The sequence below is a fragment of the Mya arenaria genome, chromosome 10 (genome assembly GCF_026914265.1).
Source record: "Mya arenaria isolate MELC-2E11 chromosome 10, ASM2691426v1".
NCBI lineage: Eukaryota > Metazoa > Mollusca > Bivalvia > Myida > Myidae > Mya > Mya arenaria.
This window is the reverse complement of record NC_069131.1, coordinates 72086592-72108947: the sequence shown is the minus strand read 5'-3', so window position 1 is coordinate 72108947 and position 22356 is coordinate 72086592. Positions and strand designations below refer to the sequence as shown.

At 35.6% G+C, this 22356-nt stretch overlaps 2 protein-coding genes across 4 annotated transcripts in view; one reads left to right on the top strand and one right to left on the bottom strand.

Annotated features, from left to right (window-relative positions):
* The window catches only part of LOC128206722 (transmembrane 9 superfamily member 1-like), a 29489-nt gene extending 22372 nt beyond the window's left edge, over window positions 1-7117 (top strand). For both annotated transcript variants that reach the window (XM_052909367.1, XM_052909366.1), the window contains 5 exons: window positions 388-480; window positions 946-1056; window positions 1500-1662; window positions 1972-2163; window positions 2859-7117. In XM_052909367.1, the coding sequence (XP_052765327.1) occupies window positions 388-480; window positions 946-1056; window positions 1500-1662; window positions 1972-2163; window positions 2859-3060 (761 nt within the window). In that variant the 3' untranslated portion in view covers window positions 3061-7117. The remainder of the gene's footprint in view (window positions 1-387; window positions 481-945; window positions 1057-1499; window positions 1663-1971; window positions 2164-2858) is intronic.
* A 727-nt stretch (window positions 7118-7844) lies between these two features.
* LOC128206723 (adenylyl cyclase-associated protein 1-like) overlaps window positions 7845-22356 on the bottom strand; it is a 62055-nt gene continuing 47543 nt past the window's right edge. For both annotated transcript variants that reach the window (XM_052909369.1, XM_052909370.1), the window contains exons 9-14: window positions 19235-19433; window positions 18165-18388; window positions 15627-15750; window positions 14055-14137; window positions 11900-12043; window positions 7845-11019 (exon numbers count right to left, since the gene is read on the bottom strand). In XM_052909369.1, the coding sequence (XP_052765329.1) occupies window positions 10939-11019; window positions 11900-12043; window positions 14055-14137; window positions 15627-15750; window positions 18165-18388; window positions 19235-19433 (855 nt within the window). In that variant the 3' untranslated portion in view covers window positions 7845-10938. The remainder of the gene's footprint in view (window positions 11020-11899; window positions 12044-14054; window positions 14138-15626; window positions 15751-18164; window positions 18389-19234; window positions 19434-22356) is intronic.

Below are 22356 nucleotides of genomic sequence, written 5' to 3'. Positions count from 1 at the left end.
GCCCTCATACCGCATGATCAATACTTTAACTAATATTTTAAACACTTATTAACCATGGTTACACAAACTAGTAACATCTTTTGCTTCTGGGTATAAATTATCAGCAAAATGCATTTGTATAATAAAATAGACAGTAAATGTTATGTCATATAACATTTGTAAAATGACATCATGCTAATCCAATCGGAGCGCAATTTTGAAATAAATAATGACGTCATAATCCCTTGCGTGTTATACAATATGAACATCACATTTTTTCTATACAAAAGGCTTATTTGTAGTGATGGTTCAACTTTCATTATGCTAGAATACCTGTACAAATGCTATCGATGTGAATATATATTTTGTCATAGATATAATTATGTTTGAAACATGTATACATTGCAGGCATAAGTGGGTATGTGGCGACAAACATGTATCGGAAGATGGGCGGGGATAACTGGGTTTGGAACATCAACCTGACCTCCGCACTTTTTGCTGGTATGTAATATTTTCCTTGTTATGTATCAATGATACTTTCTTGGCTCAAAAGTTACGTCACAAACTTCAGCACACAAAGGGAACTCATTCTCATTTCAGTCAATATCTGTTTTATACCCACAGCCTTAGGTTACAAAAAAATTGCCAAACTAGTTTGGAACAATCAGAAAATGTGCTGAATTCAAGCAATTCTTGTGCCATTTCAGACTGGTCCTACTCATGTAAGCATGTTCCATTTCAGCGCCGTTTGTTCTCACAGAGTAATAGTCATCATAGTCGCCTTGGGATTTGACACAATCCTTGCTTTGTCATTTCAAATGAAATACTTCTCATGTAACCCATATTCAATTTGTCCTGTTTTCTGTTGAGCAGCAGTCAACACAGTAACCCAGGGTTACGGAATAACCCAAGCTTTGCCATTCTTATTGGAAATACTTCTCAAAAGTAACTTATTTTCGTTTTCAGCCCCATTTGTTTTTGTCTGGTCATTGGTGAACTCAGTAGCGTGGGCTTATGGGACAACCCAAGCTTTGCCATTCGGAACGATCATCTTACTGATGTGCCTTTGGATGTTTGGTAAAGTATTTTCAATATTTTCTGATGTTTTTGAAGGGAATACATCAGAGGTAGACACGGAAAAATATCTCTATTGGTTATTAAAAATCTATGATGCACTTCCTTCTCAACAATACAGTTATCAATTATTCCATTACAACTTTTGAAACTCCGAAGTTTTGCTGAATTATATGGTGTAAATGAAAACAATTTATGATCTAGATCCACTGATAAGCGTTATGGCTCTGTGATTTCAAAACACCAAAATCTGAAAATTAGGACCTATTTTTTTGCTGAATTATATCCTGCATATGTAGAAATGAAAACAAAAAAAAGCAATTCATTATCACACTTACAGGGACTCTGTGATTTCCGATCACCAAAATTCTTAAGAAAAAGGACCATCCAAGTTTATAGCAATTTGCATTTATATGGAACTGATGATAATGTTTATTTGTTTTCAGTTGGGTATCCCTTGACCGTGATAGGGGGAATATTTGGTAAGAACTGGGCAAACGGGTTCGACGCCCCATGCCGTACCAAAAACATCTCACGGGAAATCCCATCAGTGCCATGGTATCGATCTGCCTTCGCCCATTGTCTTGTAGGAGGATTCCTGCCCTTCAGGTATGCTGACAATGTATAACAATTAGCTTTTGTTCAATGTTTTTGATAAAAAACCAAGAAGGCATTGTTGACACAATGTTATGCAGTGTGGTGTTTCGCTGCAGGGAAAACTGGAGTACCCATAAAAAATCAATTGGTTGGACTTGGTGACCACAAACCAAATTCCTGTGCACCCTGGCTTGTAATAGAGTCCTGAACACTAACCACATGGCTTACCAGAAAACGAGCTATGATAAATATGGTGTTTTATGTTTTTGAGATGGAATGGACATTGAACTGACATCACGCATGTTTGATACCTTTTTGCAGTGCGATATCTGTGGAGCTGTATTACATCTTCTCGACACTGTGGGGCCGAGAGCAGTACACACTGTATGGCATCCTGTTTATCGTGTTTGGAATCCTGCTGAGTGTGACAGCGTGTATCTCCGTGGCGCTGACCTACTTCCAACTCTCAGCGGAGGACTATCGTTGGTGGTGGAGGTCCATATTCAGTGCAGGGTAGGTTATTATGTAGTAAACATTTGAGAGATATTACATGAGTGGTCGGTCATTCAATATGAAATTTATCAAACCAGTTTACTATAATTTATTTAAACTAGCCTCGGGGAGATTTGATAAATTTAATAATAAATGACCACAAATGAAATATCATTAGGAGGAAGGTGTTGAAGTTTGCAGCATTGTTATTGACAAACATTTTCTATGTAGCTGAAATTGCATATTTTTATTTTTTCACATAGCCCTGCTTAAACATGTTTCCAGTGCAGGGTGTGCAAACGTTTGTTAATTTCTACCAATGAAGTTCTTAGTTACCTTTTCAATAATGTTGTTCTGTTGATCAATTATAATAAAAATTCATCAGGAAAGTCTACATTGGCGACCATGGATAGTGATTTTGTCATAATTGAAGAGCTTGATTGTTTAACCATTTTGGTCATATCTCTCTTTAATGACACAGGTTCTTACTAAAACTTACTACACCCTTTAATACCTAAAAAATATATAATTTAATGGTATGAATTATTGCAAAACAACAATTAAAAAAAAACAATCAAGCCAGGCTTTTCATATTAATATGAAATTGAAATGAAAATTGAATCGATTATTAATCTACTTTGATTTGCTTCAATCTCTGATTACTATTAGCTTAACTTTGTTCTAATTACAGAGTGCTGTTATTTCTCTATTTTCAGGTCGACAGGGGTGTTTGTTTTCCTGTACGCGCTGTTCTACTATTACAAACGGTCAAACATGTCTGGTCTACTTCAAAGCCTTGAGTTCTTTGGTTACACCGCACTCACATGCTACGTGTTCTTTCTCATGCTTGGAACAGTGTCGTTCTTCGCGTCACTGACATTCGTGCGCTATATCTATGTGAATCTGAAAATGGACTAGTCCTTGTGAACTGTGCTGTAATATTGATAGTGAAATTTTACATGAGGGTTGACTCTTAAGTTCTGTTGCAGTAATATTTTGAAGTCAGGGTTGGCTCAAAAGTTACGCTGCTTATAAATGAGTTAATTAATCCTTTCAGCAGCTCAACATGGATTTATTAAACTTTTCAATATCTAAAAAAGACAGCAAGATGGTACTGCTTGAAGTGATAGGATCTTCATTGACTGGGGCTCAGCAGTGCCCTCCATGTTTATGGCGTTGATTTGGTTAGTTTTTGGGCCAGGTTTTTTCTTCTTTTGTTTATCTTTCACAAATTTTTGACATTTTAGTGTCATTTTTTTCTCACCTAAATTATGGCATTATTTGGCGTCATGTTTGGCTTATGTAAGTAATATAACAGTGAAAGAAGAATATCTGCTTTGACAAATCATTGTTCAGTGTGCATACTATGTATGTGTGATCTGGACAATGAAACATCATTCAGTCATGTAATATTAGGATTCTGATAGTGATTAAAACATATGACCTTTATGGTCAGTACTAGGAAGTCAGGGTTGGGTCTTGAAATGGAAATTAGTGCTAAACAATCTGTATGATTTGAAAACAATATCAGGTTCTGTGTGCATAATGTGTTACAACGCCTCTGATAATCTGAGAGTAAATAAGTGTCTTGGGCTGTTGTAATAAAAATCTGAGTCAAAAAATTAAATTATATTAGTATCTTGTTACATATTTGAATGAATTGAACTTTAGCCAGAATTAAAATGAACAAAATATTGAGGGAAATAAAGAAATAGTGGTTGCAATAAGTACCGTTTATACAGATTAAAGATTATTAAAGTTACGAATAAGATCCTTTCATGAAACGAGGCCTTAGAAATGTACAAAGGGAGTTTTGTTGTTCAAATGATGGAACTTTTTATTTCTTAGTATTTGAAATAACCTAATGTGATAATGGAAAGCATAGAATCATTATATGTATATGTTGGTTGATATAAAAATATAGAGTTAGTCATTATGAATTGCTTTATTCTGAATATGATGATTGAGAGAATATGAATGACTGTACGTTCAGTTTGAACTGAGCTATGTTGTATCTATGTTAGAACTGAGCTATGTTAACTCTGTATTTGAACTGAGCTATGTCAACTTTATGTTAGAACTGAGCTATGTTAACTCTGTGTTTGAACTGAGCAATGTTAATTCTATGTTTGAACTGAGCTATGTTAACTCAGTGTTAGAACTGAGCTATGTTCACTCTTATGTTAGAACTGAGCAATGTTAACTCTTATGTTAGAACTGAGCTATGTTAACTCTGTGTTAGAACTGAGCTATGTTAACTCTGTGTTAGAACTGAGCTATGTTCACTCTTATGTTAGAACTGAGCAATGTTAACTCTATGTTTGAACTGAGCTATGTTAATGTTTTAACTATATGGTAGTGCATTTAGTTAGGTGAAAATGTAGAGTAAAACTAATTCCATGTTATAATCCAGGGTGTGATTTCCCCGGGGATTCATGGATTCCCACAGATCCAATGGCTCCAGGGACCAAAAATATATAAAAAAAATGGTTTTAACACCCCAGTTTACTTCAATTTCAAGCCAGGAGTCCTCAAAAGTTCAGTTTCACTTCTGCGGAAGGAGGGTTATGCCCTAACGTGTCGCCCAAATGGTTTCAGTCCTTCAGCAGCCAGGTCCGTCACATCCCTGTCACATGTTTATTGTTATTTTGTGGGCTATTATAGTGATTTTAATTTATTTTACCATACTTTTATTCATTTAACATTAGTTTCTCTAATATAGTTAAACACATGTATGTAAAACATTTAGGAATGTCAGAATACCTCATACCTCTAAAAAGACCCCTGTCATGTGTAATGAAGAATCATTAAAGTAAGTATTCTATAAAAAAAGAAGAGTTAATGATCTAGAATAAGTAAAGAAGAAAAATGCTTGTAATGGATTTATCTTTGGCCAGCCTAGCATTTAAATACTAATTGCTTACTTATCTTTCTTTACAGCTAAAATTGCAGTGATTTTAAACTGTAAAATAGCTTGAGTCATGGATTTTAATTAAAACTTGCCAGTTTATCTTAAAAAATACTTGCCAAATTACATGTCAAAATGAAACAGAAAAAACTTTTGACTATAGATAAAACAAATTGCTGTATCCATTGTTCCTGGTTTACGCTTAAAATTATTTAATATATGCAAGATAAAATCACATTATAAGTGTATTATTGTTTAAGTGTATATTTCGTTGGCTTTTGTTAAGCATATCGTTAGATTATTATTATTGTTAAATGATTTGTTGTACATATATTAAGAGGGAAATGTGATTTCCATCCGGTTTGTGTATTATGTCATTCATGTATGAAGTTAAAACCATGAGAATATATTATCATTTGTTTTTGTGATAAGAGAGGAATTTATTTGTGTAAAAATCATAAATATTCAAATGCAGAAATATCTACGAGGGTTATTCAAAAAGTTCTGGTCTCTCATCTAGTTCTGTTGTATGGTAACTGATTTCTAATATGAATTTTAAGAAAACTAATAAGGTTCTTGCACTTAAAATATGAAGAACATCTTGATGAAAAGTATAGGGTGCTTTAAATATTTCAAATATTCATAATGTTCATAAAAATTTCGAAAATAATCAGTAAGTTAAAAAAAATCACTAAGAAGTGATGAATATGGCTCCTGTTTGTGTTTTGTAGATAAAGGCTCAACCAATTTGTTCCAGTAGAGGCTTTCTGTAAAAAAGCGAAGCTAAACAGGCATTACAGAACTTTTAGAAGTACCCTCATATTTATGAAGTACTGTGTATGTGTTTATCATTGATGACATTGTACAAGGTAGATATCACATAAATCAATTTGTTTTACGCCTCTGCTTTTTTTATGGAAGATTTGGTCATAACTTCTTAGTCCTCGGTATGTGAGAAAAGAAATGTCACATTATTGTGTCCAAGAATATTCAGTCAATTTTTAGACACGCATTCAAAATCTCTTGATTTTCAGAACAAATTTCAGAACAAATTAGTTCTGGAAGGTCATCAGAAATATTGCATGTATGTGAAAAATAAAATAATTTACGATAAACGGCAAATGATTTTATTAACAATAAGAAGTTATGACGAGATCTTGCTCTGACCTCTCCATACACACACAGACTTCAGAGTACATTGCTTGCCTGGTAAAAACAGATTATACATACATAATCATATAAAAATATTTCCTAGATCATCATATTTTGTATAGTCTTTAGTATTTTAATCTGTCAAGGTTGGGCTTAAAGCTCTGGCCCCGATTTCTCGAAACTTCTTAAGTCCCTTATAACAGGATTAAGCTAAACTCACTATTTTTATTGTTCTATAATATGCCTTATATTTACTTCTTTAAGAGATTTTAGAAATTATATAAGAATAATCTGTATGATAATCAGAATAAACTGTTTTTCATTTATCAAAATCCATTTTAAGTATGTATATTGGCTAATTGAAATGCGCTTTAGAAGGTTCGAGAAATTGGGGCCAGGCTGTTTAAATGGGAAAATATTAATAGAAGGCTAGAAAATAGCTCCACAGTAGCAGATGATCTAAACATGTTTATATGTATTATTCATGATAATAAGTTATGTGCTCACACCGTTTGAAATCCTTATAATCATTACAAAACAAACTCCCACACTTTTATGAAACCTGACAACACAGGGGTCGTGATATGCAGCTTGTTCATGTACAAATTGTTCATGTTTTTGTGGATTACATTTTAAGTTTGGGTCAATTACCAAATAATGAGGAGAATGTTTTGTTGGCGTGTCCATACAGTTATATGTATATTAATGATTTTGCAGGTTTGAAAGTTATGGCATGTACATGCTTGAATAGTGTTTTGTAACCTATCTTATATCGCATCTTTTATTGAGTGATCATTGTTTAATCATATTGTTGAAATGCATGCATGGTAGATCTTACTGTGTTACTGGAGGAGTGGAGACATATTTGATCATGTAAGACACTGGATGTTCTTATGAATAAATTATTTTGCTGTATTTGTTAGTGTTTTATTTATGTATACATGTTAACAGATTTTATACCCTTACGGTCAAGGCCGCTCACAGTGGTCAAAGGTTTCTTCGTGTTCTCTTGACCATGAAAGTATTTCATGCTCCGGTGACATACCTTCGATGCAATGATCACGTAGGGGTCACAGGGCAGACACCCAATTTTAATATTCACTCCAGAACACAATGACCAATGAAACAAGAAAATCACTCCACTGGTCTGGTATGGTATGATCAGTTAAGTCATGTTACTGAAAACAATGTCGAGCAGGCAGGGACAGGTGGGGGTTCTAGACATGGAATCTTGACAGTTGATGGCCGGGGATTCTGGTCTGGATTTTAGACAAGCTGGCTTTGAGTTCATGGCATCAGTGGGCTTTAGGTTCCAGGCATTGATGGACTTTGGGTTTCAGATTGGCTTTTGGTTCCAAGCAGGGGCACACTTTTGGTCAAGGCAGGTGTGTGCTTTCATTTCCAAGTGTGCTTTTAGTTCAAGGTGGGGCAGGATTTGGGTTCCTTGCGGGGGCGCTGGGGGTTCAAGGAAGTGGCAGACAAGGGTTACAGTCAGGGTGGGGGTTCCAGAAAGGTCTTTTGATAGGCAAAGGTACCAGGCAGCCAGACAGACCTCATTAGGGGCTGAGGGGCAGGAAAGGTTGAGATTTAAAATATTTTTGTTCTCTGCAATCTCTGGCCATAGGAAATAAAAACATCCATCTTAGATAAATTATTTATTTGTTCTAGTGAGTACAAAAGCAAAGTCATATTTGCAGTTTGAATACATAATTAGAATTATGGCTACATTTATTATGTTAAGAGACACAGAAAGTTACAAAACAGTTTAAAAATATATAACACTACCATCTATATTTAGCTGAAACATTCCATCTGAAACAAGATATTTTATATCCATAAATAGGGGAAATATGCCTTTCAAGCATTTTGATCCTATACCAGTTAATTCACTACTCGTGAGCAAATAATACCGGTAAATCCAATATTCATAAGCAAATCATACTGGTAAAAACAAAACTCATGAGCAAATTATACCAGTTAATACAATACTCATGAGCAAATTATACCAGTTAATACAATACTCATGAGCAAATTATACCGGTTAATACAATACTCATGAGCAAATTATACCGGTAAATACAATACTCATGAGCAAATTATACCGGTTAATACAATACTCATGAGCAAATTATACCGGTTAATACAATACTCATGAGCAAATTATACCGGTTAATACAATACTCATGAGCAAATTATACCGGTTAATACAATACTCATGAGCAAATTATACCGGTAAATACAATACTCATGAGCAAATTATACCGGTTAATACAATACTCATGAGCAAATTATACCGGTTAATACAATACTCATGAGCAAATTATACCGGTAAATACAATACTCATGAGCAAATTATACCGGTAAAAACAAAACTCATGAGCAAATTTTACCGGTAAATACGATATCGTCGAATAGTCAAAACGGTTCTTTTTACAAATAAGGAAAATATTTCAACTAAAATAACTTTCTGGTTTTACAAATATTTTGTTCGTGTAAGAGCATGACATGCAAGGGATAAACTATTGCTAACATAACGCTAACTATTCTACAAGTGACTAATTAACAAGACGGAATCATATGAACAAGTTGCTACTGATTTGAGCAAGTTTGATACCAGGTCGAATAACTCCTACGAGATTTAGTGCTATGGTGTCAAGACTTACAAAATCAATTATTTTGGTAGAACACATCTATAGTCTAATGTATTTGATGTAGGGTCATTTTTCTAATAGTATAAAAAATCATCGTCATCACAGAGATATTGCACACAAAAATTGACATAAACTCTATTACAAATTGGACTCGACAATTTTATTACAATTTGTACTTAACAGTTTCCATGGCAATTGGAAGTAATGCCCACTTTAAAAGTTAGACTTCAAACAAGCACCAAATAAAATGTTTCAAATGAAAATCATGCACTTTTAGATATGATAAAATTTTCTTAGACATACAGATGTTGATTCCTGGCAAGATAATTCATCGAAGGAAAAGCCACAGACGTTAATTCCAGGCAAGAATGTTCATCAAAGCCAAGTCCATGGTGATATGTTATATATCATTTTAAACTAGATGCCATTATACATATCTTATAAACTCATACATACCTGATGTACATGTATTTATTCATATCTATTTATAGCAGCTAATGAGCATTTAAGGTATTAGATGTACAACTAAGCTTGTTGTTTAATCCTACCATTGTCAAAAAAATTAAATTTTCATGCTTTATGACCCATACAATTTTTGTATCATTTGAAAGGTATTTGTTTCTTGATTAGTAAGATGTAAAATAAATGACTGAACAAGCATTATAGACAAAGTAATTTCAGTAACGACCTTCATGTTTAGTTTTCTACTGAATTAGGCGCAATGTTACCTATTCCTCAACTGTCAAGGCCAAAATATCTTGATTTTAATATTTCTTTGCAATATCTTTAACATATATCCTTTCCCTACTCATAAATCCCTTTCAAATGACATCAATATAATATCGGGTCACCAGGCTTCTAAAATACACACAATTATACATCCAATTCCTTAACTGAGATACACGCTAATGTCAATGTGTGGGATAAGTTTAAGTTTGAAACAGCATATTTCTCCATCATTGTAAAATAAATTAGGTTTACGAATAACACAAACCGATATACCTTGGAGTGTATTGTACTTTTAACAAGTGCATTACGTTATAAGTTTATAATAAGTGTTATGAAATTCCCAATTTTACCAAACATAAATTTATAGATTTTAACAAGTGCATTCGGTAAGTTTTAAAGTTAACAAATTTCAAATATACATCTTACACACATTTCTTCTTGATTTCATATTTTGTGCATAACTATGTGTCTTGGGGGCTAGGGGATCTTGAAAGTTGATAGTCATCAATTACGAAAAATACTCAGGGGCGAGGGATTCATACCCACATCAGACTAAAGGGGCTTAGACACCTTTTAAAATTATTTCCAAAGTCATTTCTATTAATTTCAAGGTACTTCCTCTAGTTTTTGATGTCCAATCAAAAAACAATCTTTAAAACTGTACAATAGTCGGAAGTTAGCAGGTTCTCAATCCCGGCTTCTGGATTAATCCTGAACTTGAGAACCCCTGTTAATATTTTGTGCAAATCTACAGTAGGATCTTTACATATGTGCTACTGGAATGAAGCTAAGCTTTAAGAATGAATTTATCTGGACATACACACAAGCCCAGCCCTTTTATTTGTCGCAAAAATGAATTTAAGATATTTTTTTTCGGTATAATTTTTATAAGTTTGCGTGATTTAAAAACAATGATAACAGTATTCCAGCACATTTTATTAATAAATGTAGAAATATGTGTATTCGTACAGCAGAAATAACTTTAGTAGTAAAAGAAATTGTCTTTTTCAATAAACATTCATAAAATCAAAAACATTTTCCCTATAATTCATGAAGGCCATTCTAACAAGAGCTTGCAAAAACATATACGAATATATGTATGACTTGAAGATTTTTAACGTTTCTATTTATATAGACAGCGAAAACTGATCACTAGTGTTTTCTGCTCAATTGTTTCAACTTTCAAGATTGAAACTTTGCAATAAAGTAGATTTCAAAATTTCACAATAATAACACTTGGCCGAGAGTAAGTTTTTTTTTACCAATTTAAAACCATCAAGTCAAACACATTCAATCATGGAAGATGCTAGCGTGTAATTGCAGGTATAGCGGTTGCTATAGCAACTGTGTAGCCAATCAGACGCTTTCTGTGAGGTCAGTAGCGAATTTCTTTCCGTTCCAAACGCTCTTGAATTGTTCCGGCAAGGCAAACTCTTTCTGTAAGTAAAATATGAGTACATTAACTATCAGACATAGTAGAAATAAAACTAAGGTGCAAACCACTAAGATCATTGTGTTAACATCAGTATTTATAACTTACCCATTTGATAATAAAACCATAAATCAGATTGAAAATTGAAATTGGAAAGCAGCTTGTAATAATGAGGTCAATAAATTGGCCAAAACAAGTAAGAATAAAGTATAACTAAAATAAAATGATTATGGAGATTCGTACAATATACACTTTGAATGATGTTTTAAAGCCATCAAAATAAAGTGTTTTTTGTTGGTGGGGGGGGGGGGGGGGGGGGGGTTAATTATCAGAATTTCAACAAAACAAGAAAGAATATTTCATAAATTTAAGGCCACAACTTTGTTATCTCAAATTAGAACAGTTATTTCACAGATACGATAAAAAGTTAATTCAAATCTAACAAGTACCTGGTACTACCACCTAGATGAATGTACATACTGAGGAGGAAGAGTAAATAAGTTGGATTAGATGCAATGGAATTTACTTCTTGTATTGTAAATGGTGTATTTTTGTAGCTGTAACAATTATTTTCTTGGTCTTACATTTTCCCAAACTTCATATATTTTTCTAACTCAAACAACACAGGATTAAAGTCCATTATAACAAGATCAAGCTAAGCTCACTATTTTTATTTGTTATAACTTGGGTTGTATTCTAACTTAGAGACTTTCAAAGGAAATCATCTCCATGATGAACTTAGGCTCATTATGATAAAGATTTTTTTAGAAATTGGGGCCTGGCGGTTAAAAAAAATACCCCCCCATAAAAAAGAAATCACAGAGAATCACTTTCAATTTCGCTTTTTCTCAATGTTTTTATTCTTCGATGGAAACAACTACATACAAAGTCTCCGTCCTCTCCCGGCACCAGAATATTCATCTCGGAGGATTTGGCGGTGACGATCTCAGCATTCAAGCTTTCCTTACTCAGGTAGACCTGGCAGCCGTCTGTCTTGTCGATACTCACAGTGGGGCACTGGCCTAGCGCCTGTATGGTGAGATAAATATCACATACAGAAAACACAAATATGATATACAACATAGTGAGTCCAAACATCCCTTAATTAGGTAGACCTGGCAGCCATCTGTATTGTCCATACTCAGTGGGGCACTGGCCTAGCATCTGTGTGGTGATAAATATCTTACATAACATCACATACAGAAAACACAAATATGATATTCAACAGAATGTGTTCCGACATCACTTGTTTAGGAAGACTTGACAGTCGTCTCTCTTGTCTATACCCACAGCAGTGCACTGGCCTAGCATCTGTGTGGCGGGAAAACACAGAATATGATATAAAACAACATGGTCTATACAAAATAAAATCATTCAGGTAGAACTAGCAGCCATGGGTCTTGGGGGTAAGTGGAGAACACACAAACATAAGAAGTTCCTAAATGTTTATCGGAATGATTGTAATAGTGTTGTTCTACTCATTTAACACGGGCAAAAACATCTCAACAACTAAAATAATGTTTTTGACCTGGAAGCATTCATTTGTCTTTTCAATACCTACAGTACACTGGTCTAGCACCTTTGGGAAAAATATCTGGTCAGGTTAAATACATGCAAGTTAAAATACAGATCAAATCAAAGTTAATGCATGATATCAGACATAAGCTCTACAGCTCTAGGAAATACTTAACTATATCTGCAGCCATTTGTATATAACTTTCAAAGGGTTAGGTTAGGGTTATATTGTCCAAAGGTTATTTTTTGGCTTGTTGACTCATTAAAACGATTTAATTGGTTTGTGGTTGTTATTGGATAAATAATGACCAATCAATAAACACTTTGGATAACTTTGACCAAAACAAATACTTTAATAACCAGTTTAATACAATTGGCTGCTGATGAACAAAAATCTAATTGCAATCTGTGTAAATCTATCATAACTTCATTTGTTTTAACTATCAATCCGTTTATTCCACTTCTGTATTGAAATGCAAAAATGATAAGACTGTTTAATACATTGACTTCAAACAATTGATAACAATATTCCGCCCTCAAGTTTTCAATATCCCCCCTCCGAGCATCAATATTCACCCCACGCATTATCAATATCCCCCCTTGCAATATATATATTCTCCACTCTCAGTTTCAATATTCCTCCCTCGCATTTTTAATATCCTCCATCGCATTATCAACATCCCCTCTCGCAGTATCAATATCCCCCTTACAGTATAAATATTCCCCCAACATATTCAATTCCCCCCTCACAGTATCAATATCCCCCCTCCCAGAATAAATATTCCCCCCTTACAAATTCAATATCCCCCTCAGTTTCAATATCCCCCCTCGCAGAATAAATATCCCCCTCACAGTATCAATATCTCCCCTCGCAGTATAAATATCCCCCCCTCAAGTAATTAACATTTCCCAATCACAGTATCAATATTCCCCCCTTGGAATATGCCCCCTCTCGCAGAATCGATATCCCCTTGACAATATCAATATCCCCCACCATCTCACAGTATCAATATCCCCCCTCGCAGTATGAATATTCCCCCCTCAAGTAATTAATAATTTCCCCATCACAGTTTCAATATTCCCCCTCGCAGAATCGATATTCCCATCTTGCAATATCAATATCCCCCACCCCCTTGCAGTATCAATTTCCCCCCGCAGTATAAATATTCCCCCCTCAAGTAATTAATATTTCCCCATCACATTATTAATACTCCCCCTTGCAATACGCCGCCCTTGCAGAATAAATATCCCCCTTGCAATATCAATATCCCCCACCCCCTTGCAGTTTAAATATTCACTGCCCCACAGTATCAGTATTCCCCCATCACATTATTAATATCCCCCCTTGCAATATCCATAATCCCCCTCACAGTATCAATATTCATGCCCCTAGCATTTTAAATATCCCCCTCACATGATAAATCCCCCCGGAACCCCCTCACACTTTCAATACCCCCCTGGCACAATCCATATTCCCCACCACACACATTAATATTTCCCCCCGCAGTATCAGTATTTCCCTTACCTGTGCCTGAACACTCTGACTGTTGACAAACTCAATCGAGGACACGACTCCATCAAACACCACGGCCACCTTCTTACAGCTGTCTGCAAGGGCAGGTTTTAAAGATCAGATTTAGTAAACAAGAGCTGTCACAGAGACAGCGCACTATTCCACCGCTTTTTGGTGTATGGATTAAAAAGCTTTGGCGAAACATGCATGGATCACTGTTAGATTAGATTTCAATGCAATACACGATGTGCTGAGATATTTACATAAATTGAATTGGAAAATATTTGAGGTGGTATGCAAACTTTAAAGTAAATTCTAAGTTAAAAAAGGGGCATAATTCTGTCAAAATGCTCAATACAGTGACCTCCTCCTGTGTACAGGTTGGGGGCATGATGGTGAACAAGGGTGCGAAGTTTCAAAGCCAGATGTCAATGGACTTAGAAAATATTTGAGGCGGTATGCAAACTTTAACGTAAAGTCTAAGTCGTAAAAGGGGCATAATTTTGTCAAAATGCTCAATACAGTGACCTCCTCCTGTGTACAGGTTGGGGGCATGATGGTGAACAAGTGTGCTAAGTTTCAAAGTTTCAAAGCCAGATGTCAATTGACTTTGAAAATGTTTGAGGTGGTACGCAAACTATAACGTAAATTCTAAGTAGAAAAAGGGGCATAATTTTGTCAAAATGCTTGATAGAGTTATCTTCTCCTCTTTACATGTTGGGGGCATGATGGTGAACAAGCGTGCTAAGTTTCAAAGCCAGATGTCTATAGACTTTGAAAATATTTGAGGTGGTACGCAAACTTTAAAGTTTAAATTCTAAGTAGAAAAAGAGGCATAATTTTGTCAAAATGCTTGATAGAGTTACCGTCTCCTGTGTACAGGTTGGGGGCATGATGGTAAACAAGTGTGCAAAGTTTAAAAGCCATATGTCAATGGACTTTAAAAATATTTGAGGTGGTACGCAAACTTTAACATAAGTGGTTACGCCGAAGCCGACGCTCGGTTAACTAGGAAAGCTCTCCTTATTCTTCGAATAGTCGAGCAAAAAATCACCATTTATCTTAAATAAGAACAGATTGTACCAGAAGGTGTAAAACAAATGTCAAGTTTCTAAACAACACTTGAAAACTTTCTGTCATTTCTAATGACAATGGTATGGGAACTTGAAAAACTGGCTTGAATCACTCTCAAGTATGTTTGTTGGGTAAAAACCAGGACTGGTGTCAATTTTGACAGGCAAAGAGAATGTGCACCTGGTGGGACTTGAACCCAAAACCAGAGGCAGAGACTTGTAATCCTTTTCCCGGACACCACATTTTACTCTGAATATATTTTTTTTACCTGGATAGTAAGGCTACGGATTCTAACCATGTGTGTCCTGTCCTGATAGGAAAACCAGACCCTTGGGCATGCTGCGTAGCCAGTAACTTGGCAAGCCTCGTTACCTGGCACCCCAGGTGCCGTCAGGTTTGAATTTTTCTAGACCGGAAACACATGACAGATATTATTATTCTTCATATTGATTTTTGAGTATAATCCTGCTAAAAAGCGTATGCACAGAATAATAAAATGAAAATTCTTACCAACGACAATGGAGTTGATTTTGCCCTTGATCTGCAGGGTACTATCCTGACATTTGTACATGTACACCGTCTGTTTGTTGTTTGAATCATCAATCACCATCGTCTTGTTGCCGATCTGGTACTCCTGGTGTGGTAAATATGAAGAGATTAGTTATGATGCTGTGGAAGAAGCATTGGGCGTTGGGCTTGTATCTGGACTATACACCAGATGGTCCCAAATTTGGCAACAACATTATTAACATTATTATCTACTAAATACAAGCCTAGAATTGTCAATACAAGCTAGTATAATCGGATAACACATCATTTAACATGAATATTTTGTCGTTTCTCAGCTCATTCACCCATTCAAAAATAGTGCATAACTATTTCCCAGTTTATAGTGTGTATACTTAGCATGTGAAAGTCAAGTGAATAGTACAGATACATAATTATACTGACGCTATTTTCCAAATTAATTCGGATTTACGTGGTAGACAAACATAGAAAATTTCTGTAAACAAGAGCCGTCGTAAGACAGCGCGCTTGACTACGCCGCTTTGACTTAGAATACAATAACGATGTAATAATACCAAGTTTGGTCTCTTTATGTCAAACCTCCCACTAGCCTGCCCAAACAATGACGCAAGTCATTCAAATAACTTGATTTCCCATTATGAAAATGTGGTTAAGAATATACAAATATGCCTTTCAAAGGAAAATTTAAAAAAATCAAAAAAATCAAGGGCCATAACTTGAATTTAGGCTTAAAACGGAGTTATGTTTCTTGTTGTAAGATGGTCGTAAATAATTTTGAATGTTATTAAGTGCATTTAATGAATGGTATAGAAGTTTTTTTTTATTAAAATCTCAACTTGCCCTTAACTTTTACTTGCCTAAAACTTTTAAGTCAATCAGGGGCCATAACTTGTATTAAGGATATGGAGTTATGTAACCTCATTGGATGATGGTCCTGAACAATTGTGTGAATATTCCAACCTTCCCCCTTAAACTTTAACCTTAGTTCCATAGTCAATCAGGGGCCATAATTTGTATAAAAGATAATATGGAGTTATCTCATTGGATGATGGTCCTGAACAATTGTGTGAATATTCCAACCTGCCCCCTTAAACTTTAACCTAAGTTCCATAGTCAATCAGGGGCCATAATTTGTATAAAAGATCATATGGAGTTATCTAACCTCATTATGTGATGGCTCTGAACATCTGTGTGAAGTATTAAGTCAATTGAATTCCTGGCATTGGAGTTTAAAGTGAAAATCCCAACTTGCCCTAAAACTTTAACCTGCCCTAAAACTTTAACCTAAGTCAATCAGGGGACATAACTTGTATTTAGGATAAAATGGAGTTATGTAACCTTATTGAGGGATGGTCTTGAACAACTGTGAAGTATTAAGTCAATTGAACAAAGGATATAGAAGTTTTTAATAAATATTCCAACTTGCCCTAAAACTTTAACCCAAGTTCCATAGTCAATCAGGGGCCATAATCTGTGTAAAGAATAATATGGAGTCTAACCTCATCATGTGATGGCCCTGAATAACTGTGAAGTATTCAGTCAATTGAATGTAGGGTATTGGACTTTTAAGTGAAAATCCCAACTTGCCCTAAAACTTTAACCGGACGCCGACGCTGGGGCGAGTAGAATAGCCCACCTATTCTTCAAATAGTCGAGCTAAAAAATACATGAATACTGCAAAAGATACATGTGTCGTAACCGATGTTATAGATTAGTAAGTAAGATTCAATGCGTTGCACACAAACATATCAATTTTATGTAAGTTTTTGACAATCTTTTATTTTTTCTTGCAATTGTATCATCTGGTGTCTAGTCCCTATAACCAGGGACCCTATTCAATATTACTCTTACTTTTCCTTACACATGCCTCAATGATCCAGTCTATTGTACAATTAATTAAACAGTCCAAATAAAACACTCAAAATCTGCTTTTAAAATTCAGTGTTATCTATGGTGATAACTGAATAAGGGCCCTGATTGTAACAGTTTTAAATCAGCTAAAATTCCTTTTGTATAGGACAACATTACGTCCAGCTTACTCTGAAAAACTACTTCAGTAAAATATTGGCATAAAACAGAAGTTATTGTACAGGTAAATCTTTCCTTCCCTCAACATTTATGTACTAACAAATATCTGTTGTACGGTTAGCGCACTCGCTTCTGACCAAGGTGACCCTGGTTCAATTCCCAGCCTAAGCGCATTTGAGTTTCATAAGTGGTCACCAAGCCGAACAAGTGGTTTTTTCTCCGGTTACCCCGGTTTACCCCACAATACAAGACCACACTCTAGCGCAACATTGTGCCATTGAGAGGGACTTAGTTTAAGTCATCATTACTTTTTTCATAATTTTTGTAAAATATATGTATAAACTATCAAATAACTGGAACTCACTAAATAAAATTGGAAAATTAAATTAAATTATCTAGCTTCTTGAGCAACAAATATATGTAAATGAGGTGAGAAAATGAGCACCTGAACTATGCTACAAATCAGTATAACATAACCCTAAGGCTACTAACCACCGTCCATTTCTTCTGTTGCAGCTCAAACACAGGTGGTTTAGCAGTGGCTGCAGCAGCCTTGGCGTTGCTTGTTGGTTTGGGCGCCTTGGGAGGTGGGTTTGAGACCTTGAACGGGGCGGGGCCAGATCTAACCCCGTGGGAACTAGTACCAGAAACAGTGCTACCTGCTCGCAATGCTGGATTCTTGTGAGTCTTCATATCGTCAGATACTTTCTTCAAACCTGAAGCAGGAAAAAATAATTGTTAATCTTTGTCTTTTGGATGACTGAATGGAACCAAGCAGAAAAAGATCTTATCCCCCCCATCATTCCACCCATCCCCTCCAGTACATTCTGTTTAGGTTTAATGTTTCACAATTGTACATTGTACATGTTGATGACAGAGTTGAGAAGGGTTTATGTATTGTTTTTTTTTCATATATGGGAGCTAACTAAAGACGCAAGCATATTTCTAGTAAAATGCAATTATCTCCCTTTAGCTAATTCTAAATAAAACGTTCAACATGAATCAGTTAAAGAAATTAGCAGAAGCCCACAAGGACATATCAAACCCACAATTGTTTAAGAAATCTTAGTTCTGTTATATGTTTAAATATTTGAGTTTGTAGGCTACAAACAAGCTACAAACAAACTTCTCCTAATGATAATGATGTATTATGGAATTACGGCAGCAGCTAAAGAAAATCCTTAAGATGCACTCTTACTCTCAAATAAACAGTACCACAATTAATACAATTGTTTTAATTTGTCAAAAAGGATGAATATATATCGAAATCAATGGTTCTTATGAAGGATATCGTGTTTAATTTGAAAGAAGGTACAGAAAACACAGTATTTCTACTTTATGAGACGATAGTTGATCTGCACACACCAGTCATTTAATATTTGTGCGTTTTCAGCTATTAAATACATGGTTACAATCTTGTTATCAGTAATTAATAGTTTCCATAAATGTATCATTTAGTAAGTAGTTAAAGGTTTATCATTCAAAATGTATGTTTGTTATACATGTGTATGTATTGATTTTAAATACGAATATCACTTTAATTATGTTGACATACGACATACCAGAAGAGATGGCAGTTCCCCTGTTAATGGAATCAAACAGTGCTGCACGGACATCACTTCCCCCCTGATTTCCTCCCTCGCTGGGTGTAGGTGCAGGAGGGGGAGGGGGGCCAGGTGGTGGTGGAGGTGGTGGTGCACCGCCAGCTGGAGGGGGTGGGGCTGAACTGGAACTAGGGGCCCCCACACTAGCTTCTCCTCCCTGAAAAACAGTGATGGTTGTTTCAAATAACATTTACATGTATTACACTTAAACGCAGTGTATGATAATATACATTTTTCACCCCACATGTATGATATGTAAGTAAGTGAATGAACATTTATAACTGAAACAACATTTGTCAGGATAACATGTGGAATAGAGCTTTCTGTAATATATGGATTATACAAAAATGTGAACATTGGCAAAAAAAGGAAATTCTTAAACACTTGCAACTAATCACTGCAATATATGATTGGATCTAATGGAAAGATGTTCACAAAACTACAAAAAAGACGTCTGTTTTGTTTAAAATGGAATAATCTTTACTGTCAGAAATCATAAACGAGTCATAATCCAGATGACAAAGATTATCCTCGAGTTAACGACGGTATGGCAGCGGAGGCACAACATTCAAACCATACGTAACACTGTCAGAATGCAGTGCCAATGTTAACCACATTTTTGCTGGCATTTGCGCAGGAAAACATACATACTTTTTACAACAGTGCAAGCGAAAGAGTTGTATCTGCTTTTACTTCTAGCATGAGTTGCAACATTTTTGCTTTAACCTCTAGAAATATACATTCAACAAATCTAATGCAATTATTGCATGTTTTTTCCCACAAAACTTGACAACACAATATATGTCAGTACAGTTCAATACATTACTCAAGAATTATGAAAAACACATTGTTTTATCATTACAGACAAAAACCCTGATAAGCCCTGTTTTCTTATCATTTACTGAACTTTTAACCACGAATATTGCATTATAATACATGGGTTTCACAATGTACAATCTACAAGCACTGAGTTCAGCATCTGGGGGAAAAAAAAACGTATTCTTTGGCATTTGGAACATAACCGAATATCGGTTATAAAAATCACTGGAAAAAAGCTCTCCTGGATGTAGTTCTAAGTTATTATTAAAGTAATGATGAGATTTGCCAACATTCTAGTAAGGATTGAAAATGAAAGCAACTAGATATTCTGTAATGAAAATGAAAGTTGTCTAATGGTATAGGTGTCTGCCTTTTACCAAAGAGGTTGTGGGTTTGAGCACCACAAGGCGTGCTATCTCATGGCCTCTCAAAGAGGACACCAGTACTGGTTCCTACCAGGGAAATGGACTGGAGAGAGTGGGACTTGAGAGAGTGGGACTTGATAGAGTGGGACTTGAGAGAGTGGGACTTGAGAGTCTGATTCATATCAGCTATCAGCTGTCTTCACTGTGGAGGTAAAAGAAATAAGGATAAACTAATCTTTACGACTTTATGAGACATTTTAGGGCTCCTATCAGTCTATCAAGAACAGATAAACCAATGGTTTTCAAAAACAAACATGCATTTGACAAACACAGTTAAGTTTACACTGTAAGTATAAGACACTGTCACAGGTCATGGCTCTTTCCTGTTCCCTTTCCAGATTAGGTTTCCCATAACTGCAGGGGCCCTGGGTTTGAGTATGTTTAGGCCCTTTCCAGACTTGGTTTCCCATAACTGCAGTGGTTCTGTGTTTGAGTATGTTTCGGTCTTTCAAATTTGGATTACATAACTGCAGGGTTCCTGTGTTTGAGTTTGTTTAGGTCGTTTCAAGATTTGGATTCCATGACTGCAGGGGTCTTTGTTTTGAGATCATTTAGGGCCCTTTCCAGATCTGGTTTCCCATAAGTGTAGTGGTCCTGGGTTTGAGAATTAATAGGCTTTTTCCAGATTTGGTTTCCCATAACTGCAGTATTAACATCGCAAGTAACTAATGTACCATAGTGCCAACAGTCACAACTATTCAAAACAGCCAAACTCTTGCCTGTTATCATACTTCAATATTATGTTGTATTTGTTTCAAACCCCTCATCCATGCTACAATCTCTTTGACAGTTAAGATTACATCTTGCTTAGATCTCCATTACTCCTGTATAACAGAATTACATCTCCCGACCAAAACTCCTCCCTATATCCCCGATTTCCTGTCCCAAAATCCCTGATATTCCATCCGAAAACCCCAGCTTTCCTGGTACAAGATTACAATGATCCAAAACCTGCCAGTATTCATTAGTATGCTTTATCTATTAAAGTTCCATCTCATTGCCTGTATTGTTTCCCTGACAACAATTTTGGCAGCCATTTTGTTTTTCCTACCATTTTTTATTTCCACACAAAGCTCCTCTCTTATTGGCCGATTGTAAACTGTCAATCATATTTGATTGGCAGGAGAGGCACACGCTCTCTCTGCCTCTGTGCCACCAGATGTTATTGCTAATCACAAACCGAGAAATTAACCAGGTAATAATGGCTGAAGGTTTAGCGCAATACACATGTAGCCAGCATCATTTTCAGACTTCTTTGCGCTAGTTTTTACTCCACCAGGTAGGGAAAGTGTGCAGTGCCTTGTAGAAAGATAAGAGCCCTAGATAGCTATCCTGCAAGCACTTACACTTTGTTTCCACATGCATTGTTTCAGATAATACTCCATGAGCAGCGGAAATCGAGGGCTCCTTTCAAGACAGTTCTAACTCATTTCATTGAAATCATTTAGTTACCACAGTTTTGTATTCGACCTGCAAATTTTAAACTATTCCTTGCATTATGTCCTTGCATTAACCATGCACACAGACAGTTGATAAGCAGACATTTCATATGACAAACATTGCCTTGGAGGCTTGTACTGTAGATCTGTTATATATCTGTAAGGACTAGGTAACACAATAACAACAACATTTAAGCTATTTTCAAACTGATTTAACATGCTATGCTGCCTTTGGTTGTTCTCCAGTTCTGCCCCATTGTTTAAAACAAAAGCACTGCATATGGGTGCCAATGCTCATCGATTTGTTCTTGGTCAAGGGAGGGAACTCAAGGGATAGTTTTACTAGTCATATGGCACAGTGAGGTACTGCTGGAATGGTCGTGATGAAGTCCCTTGT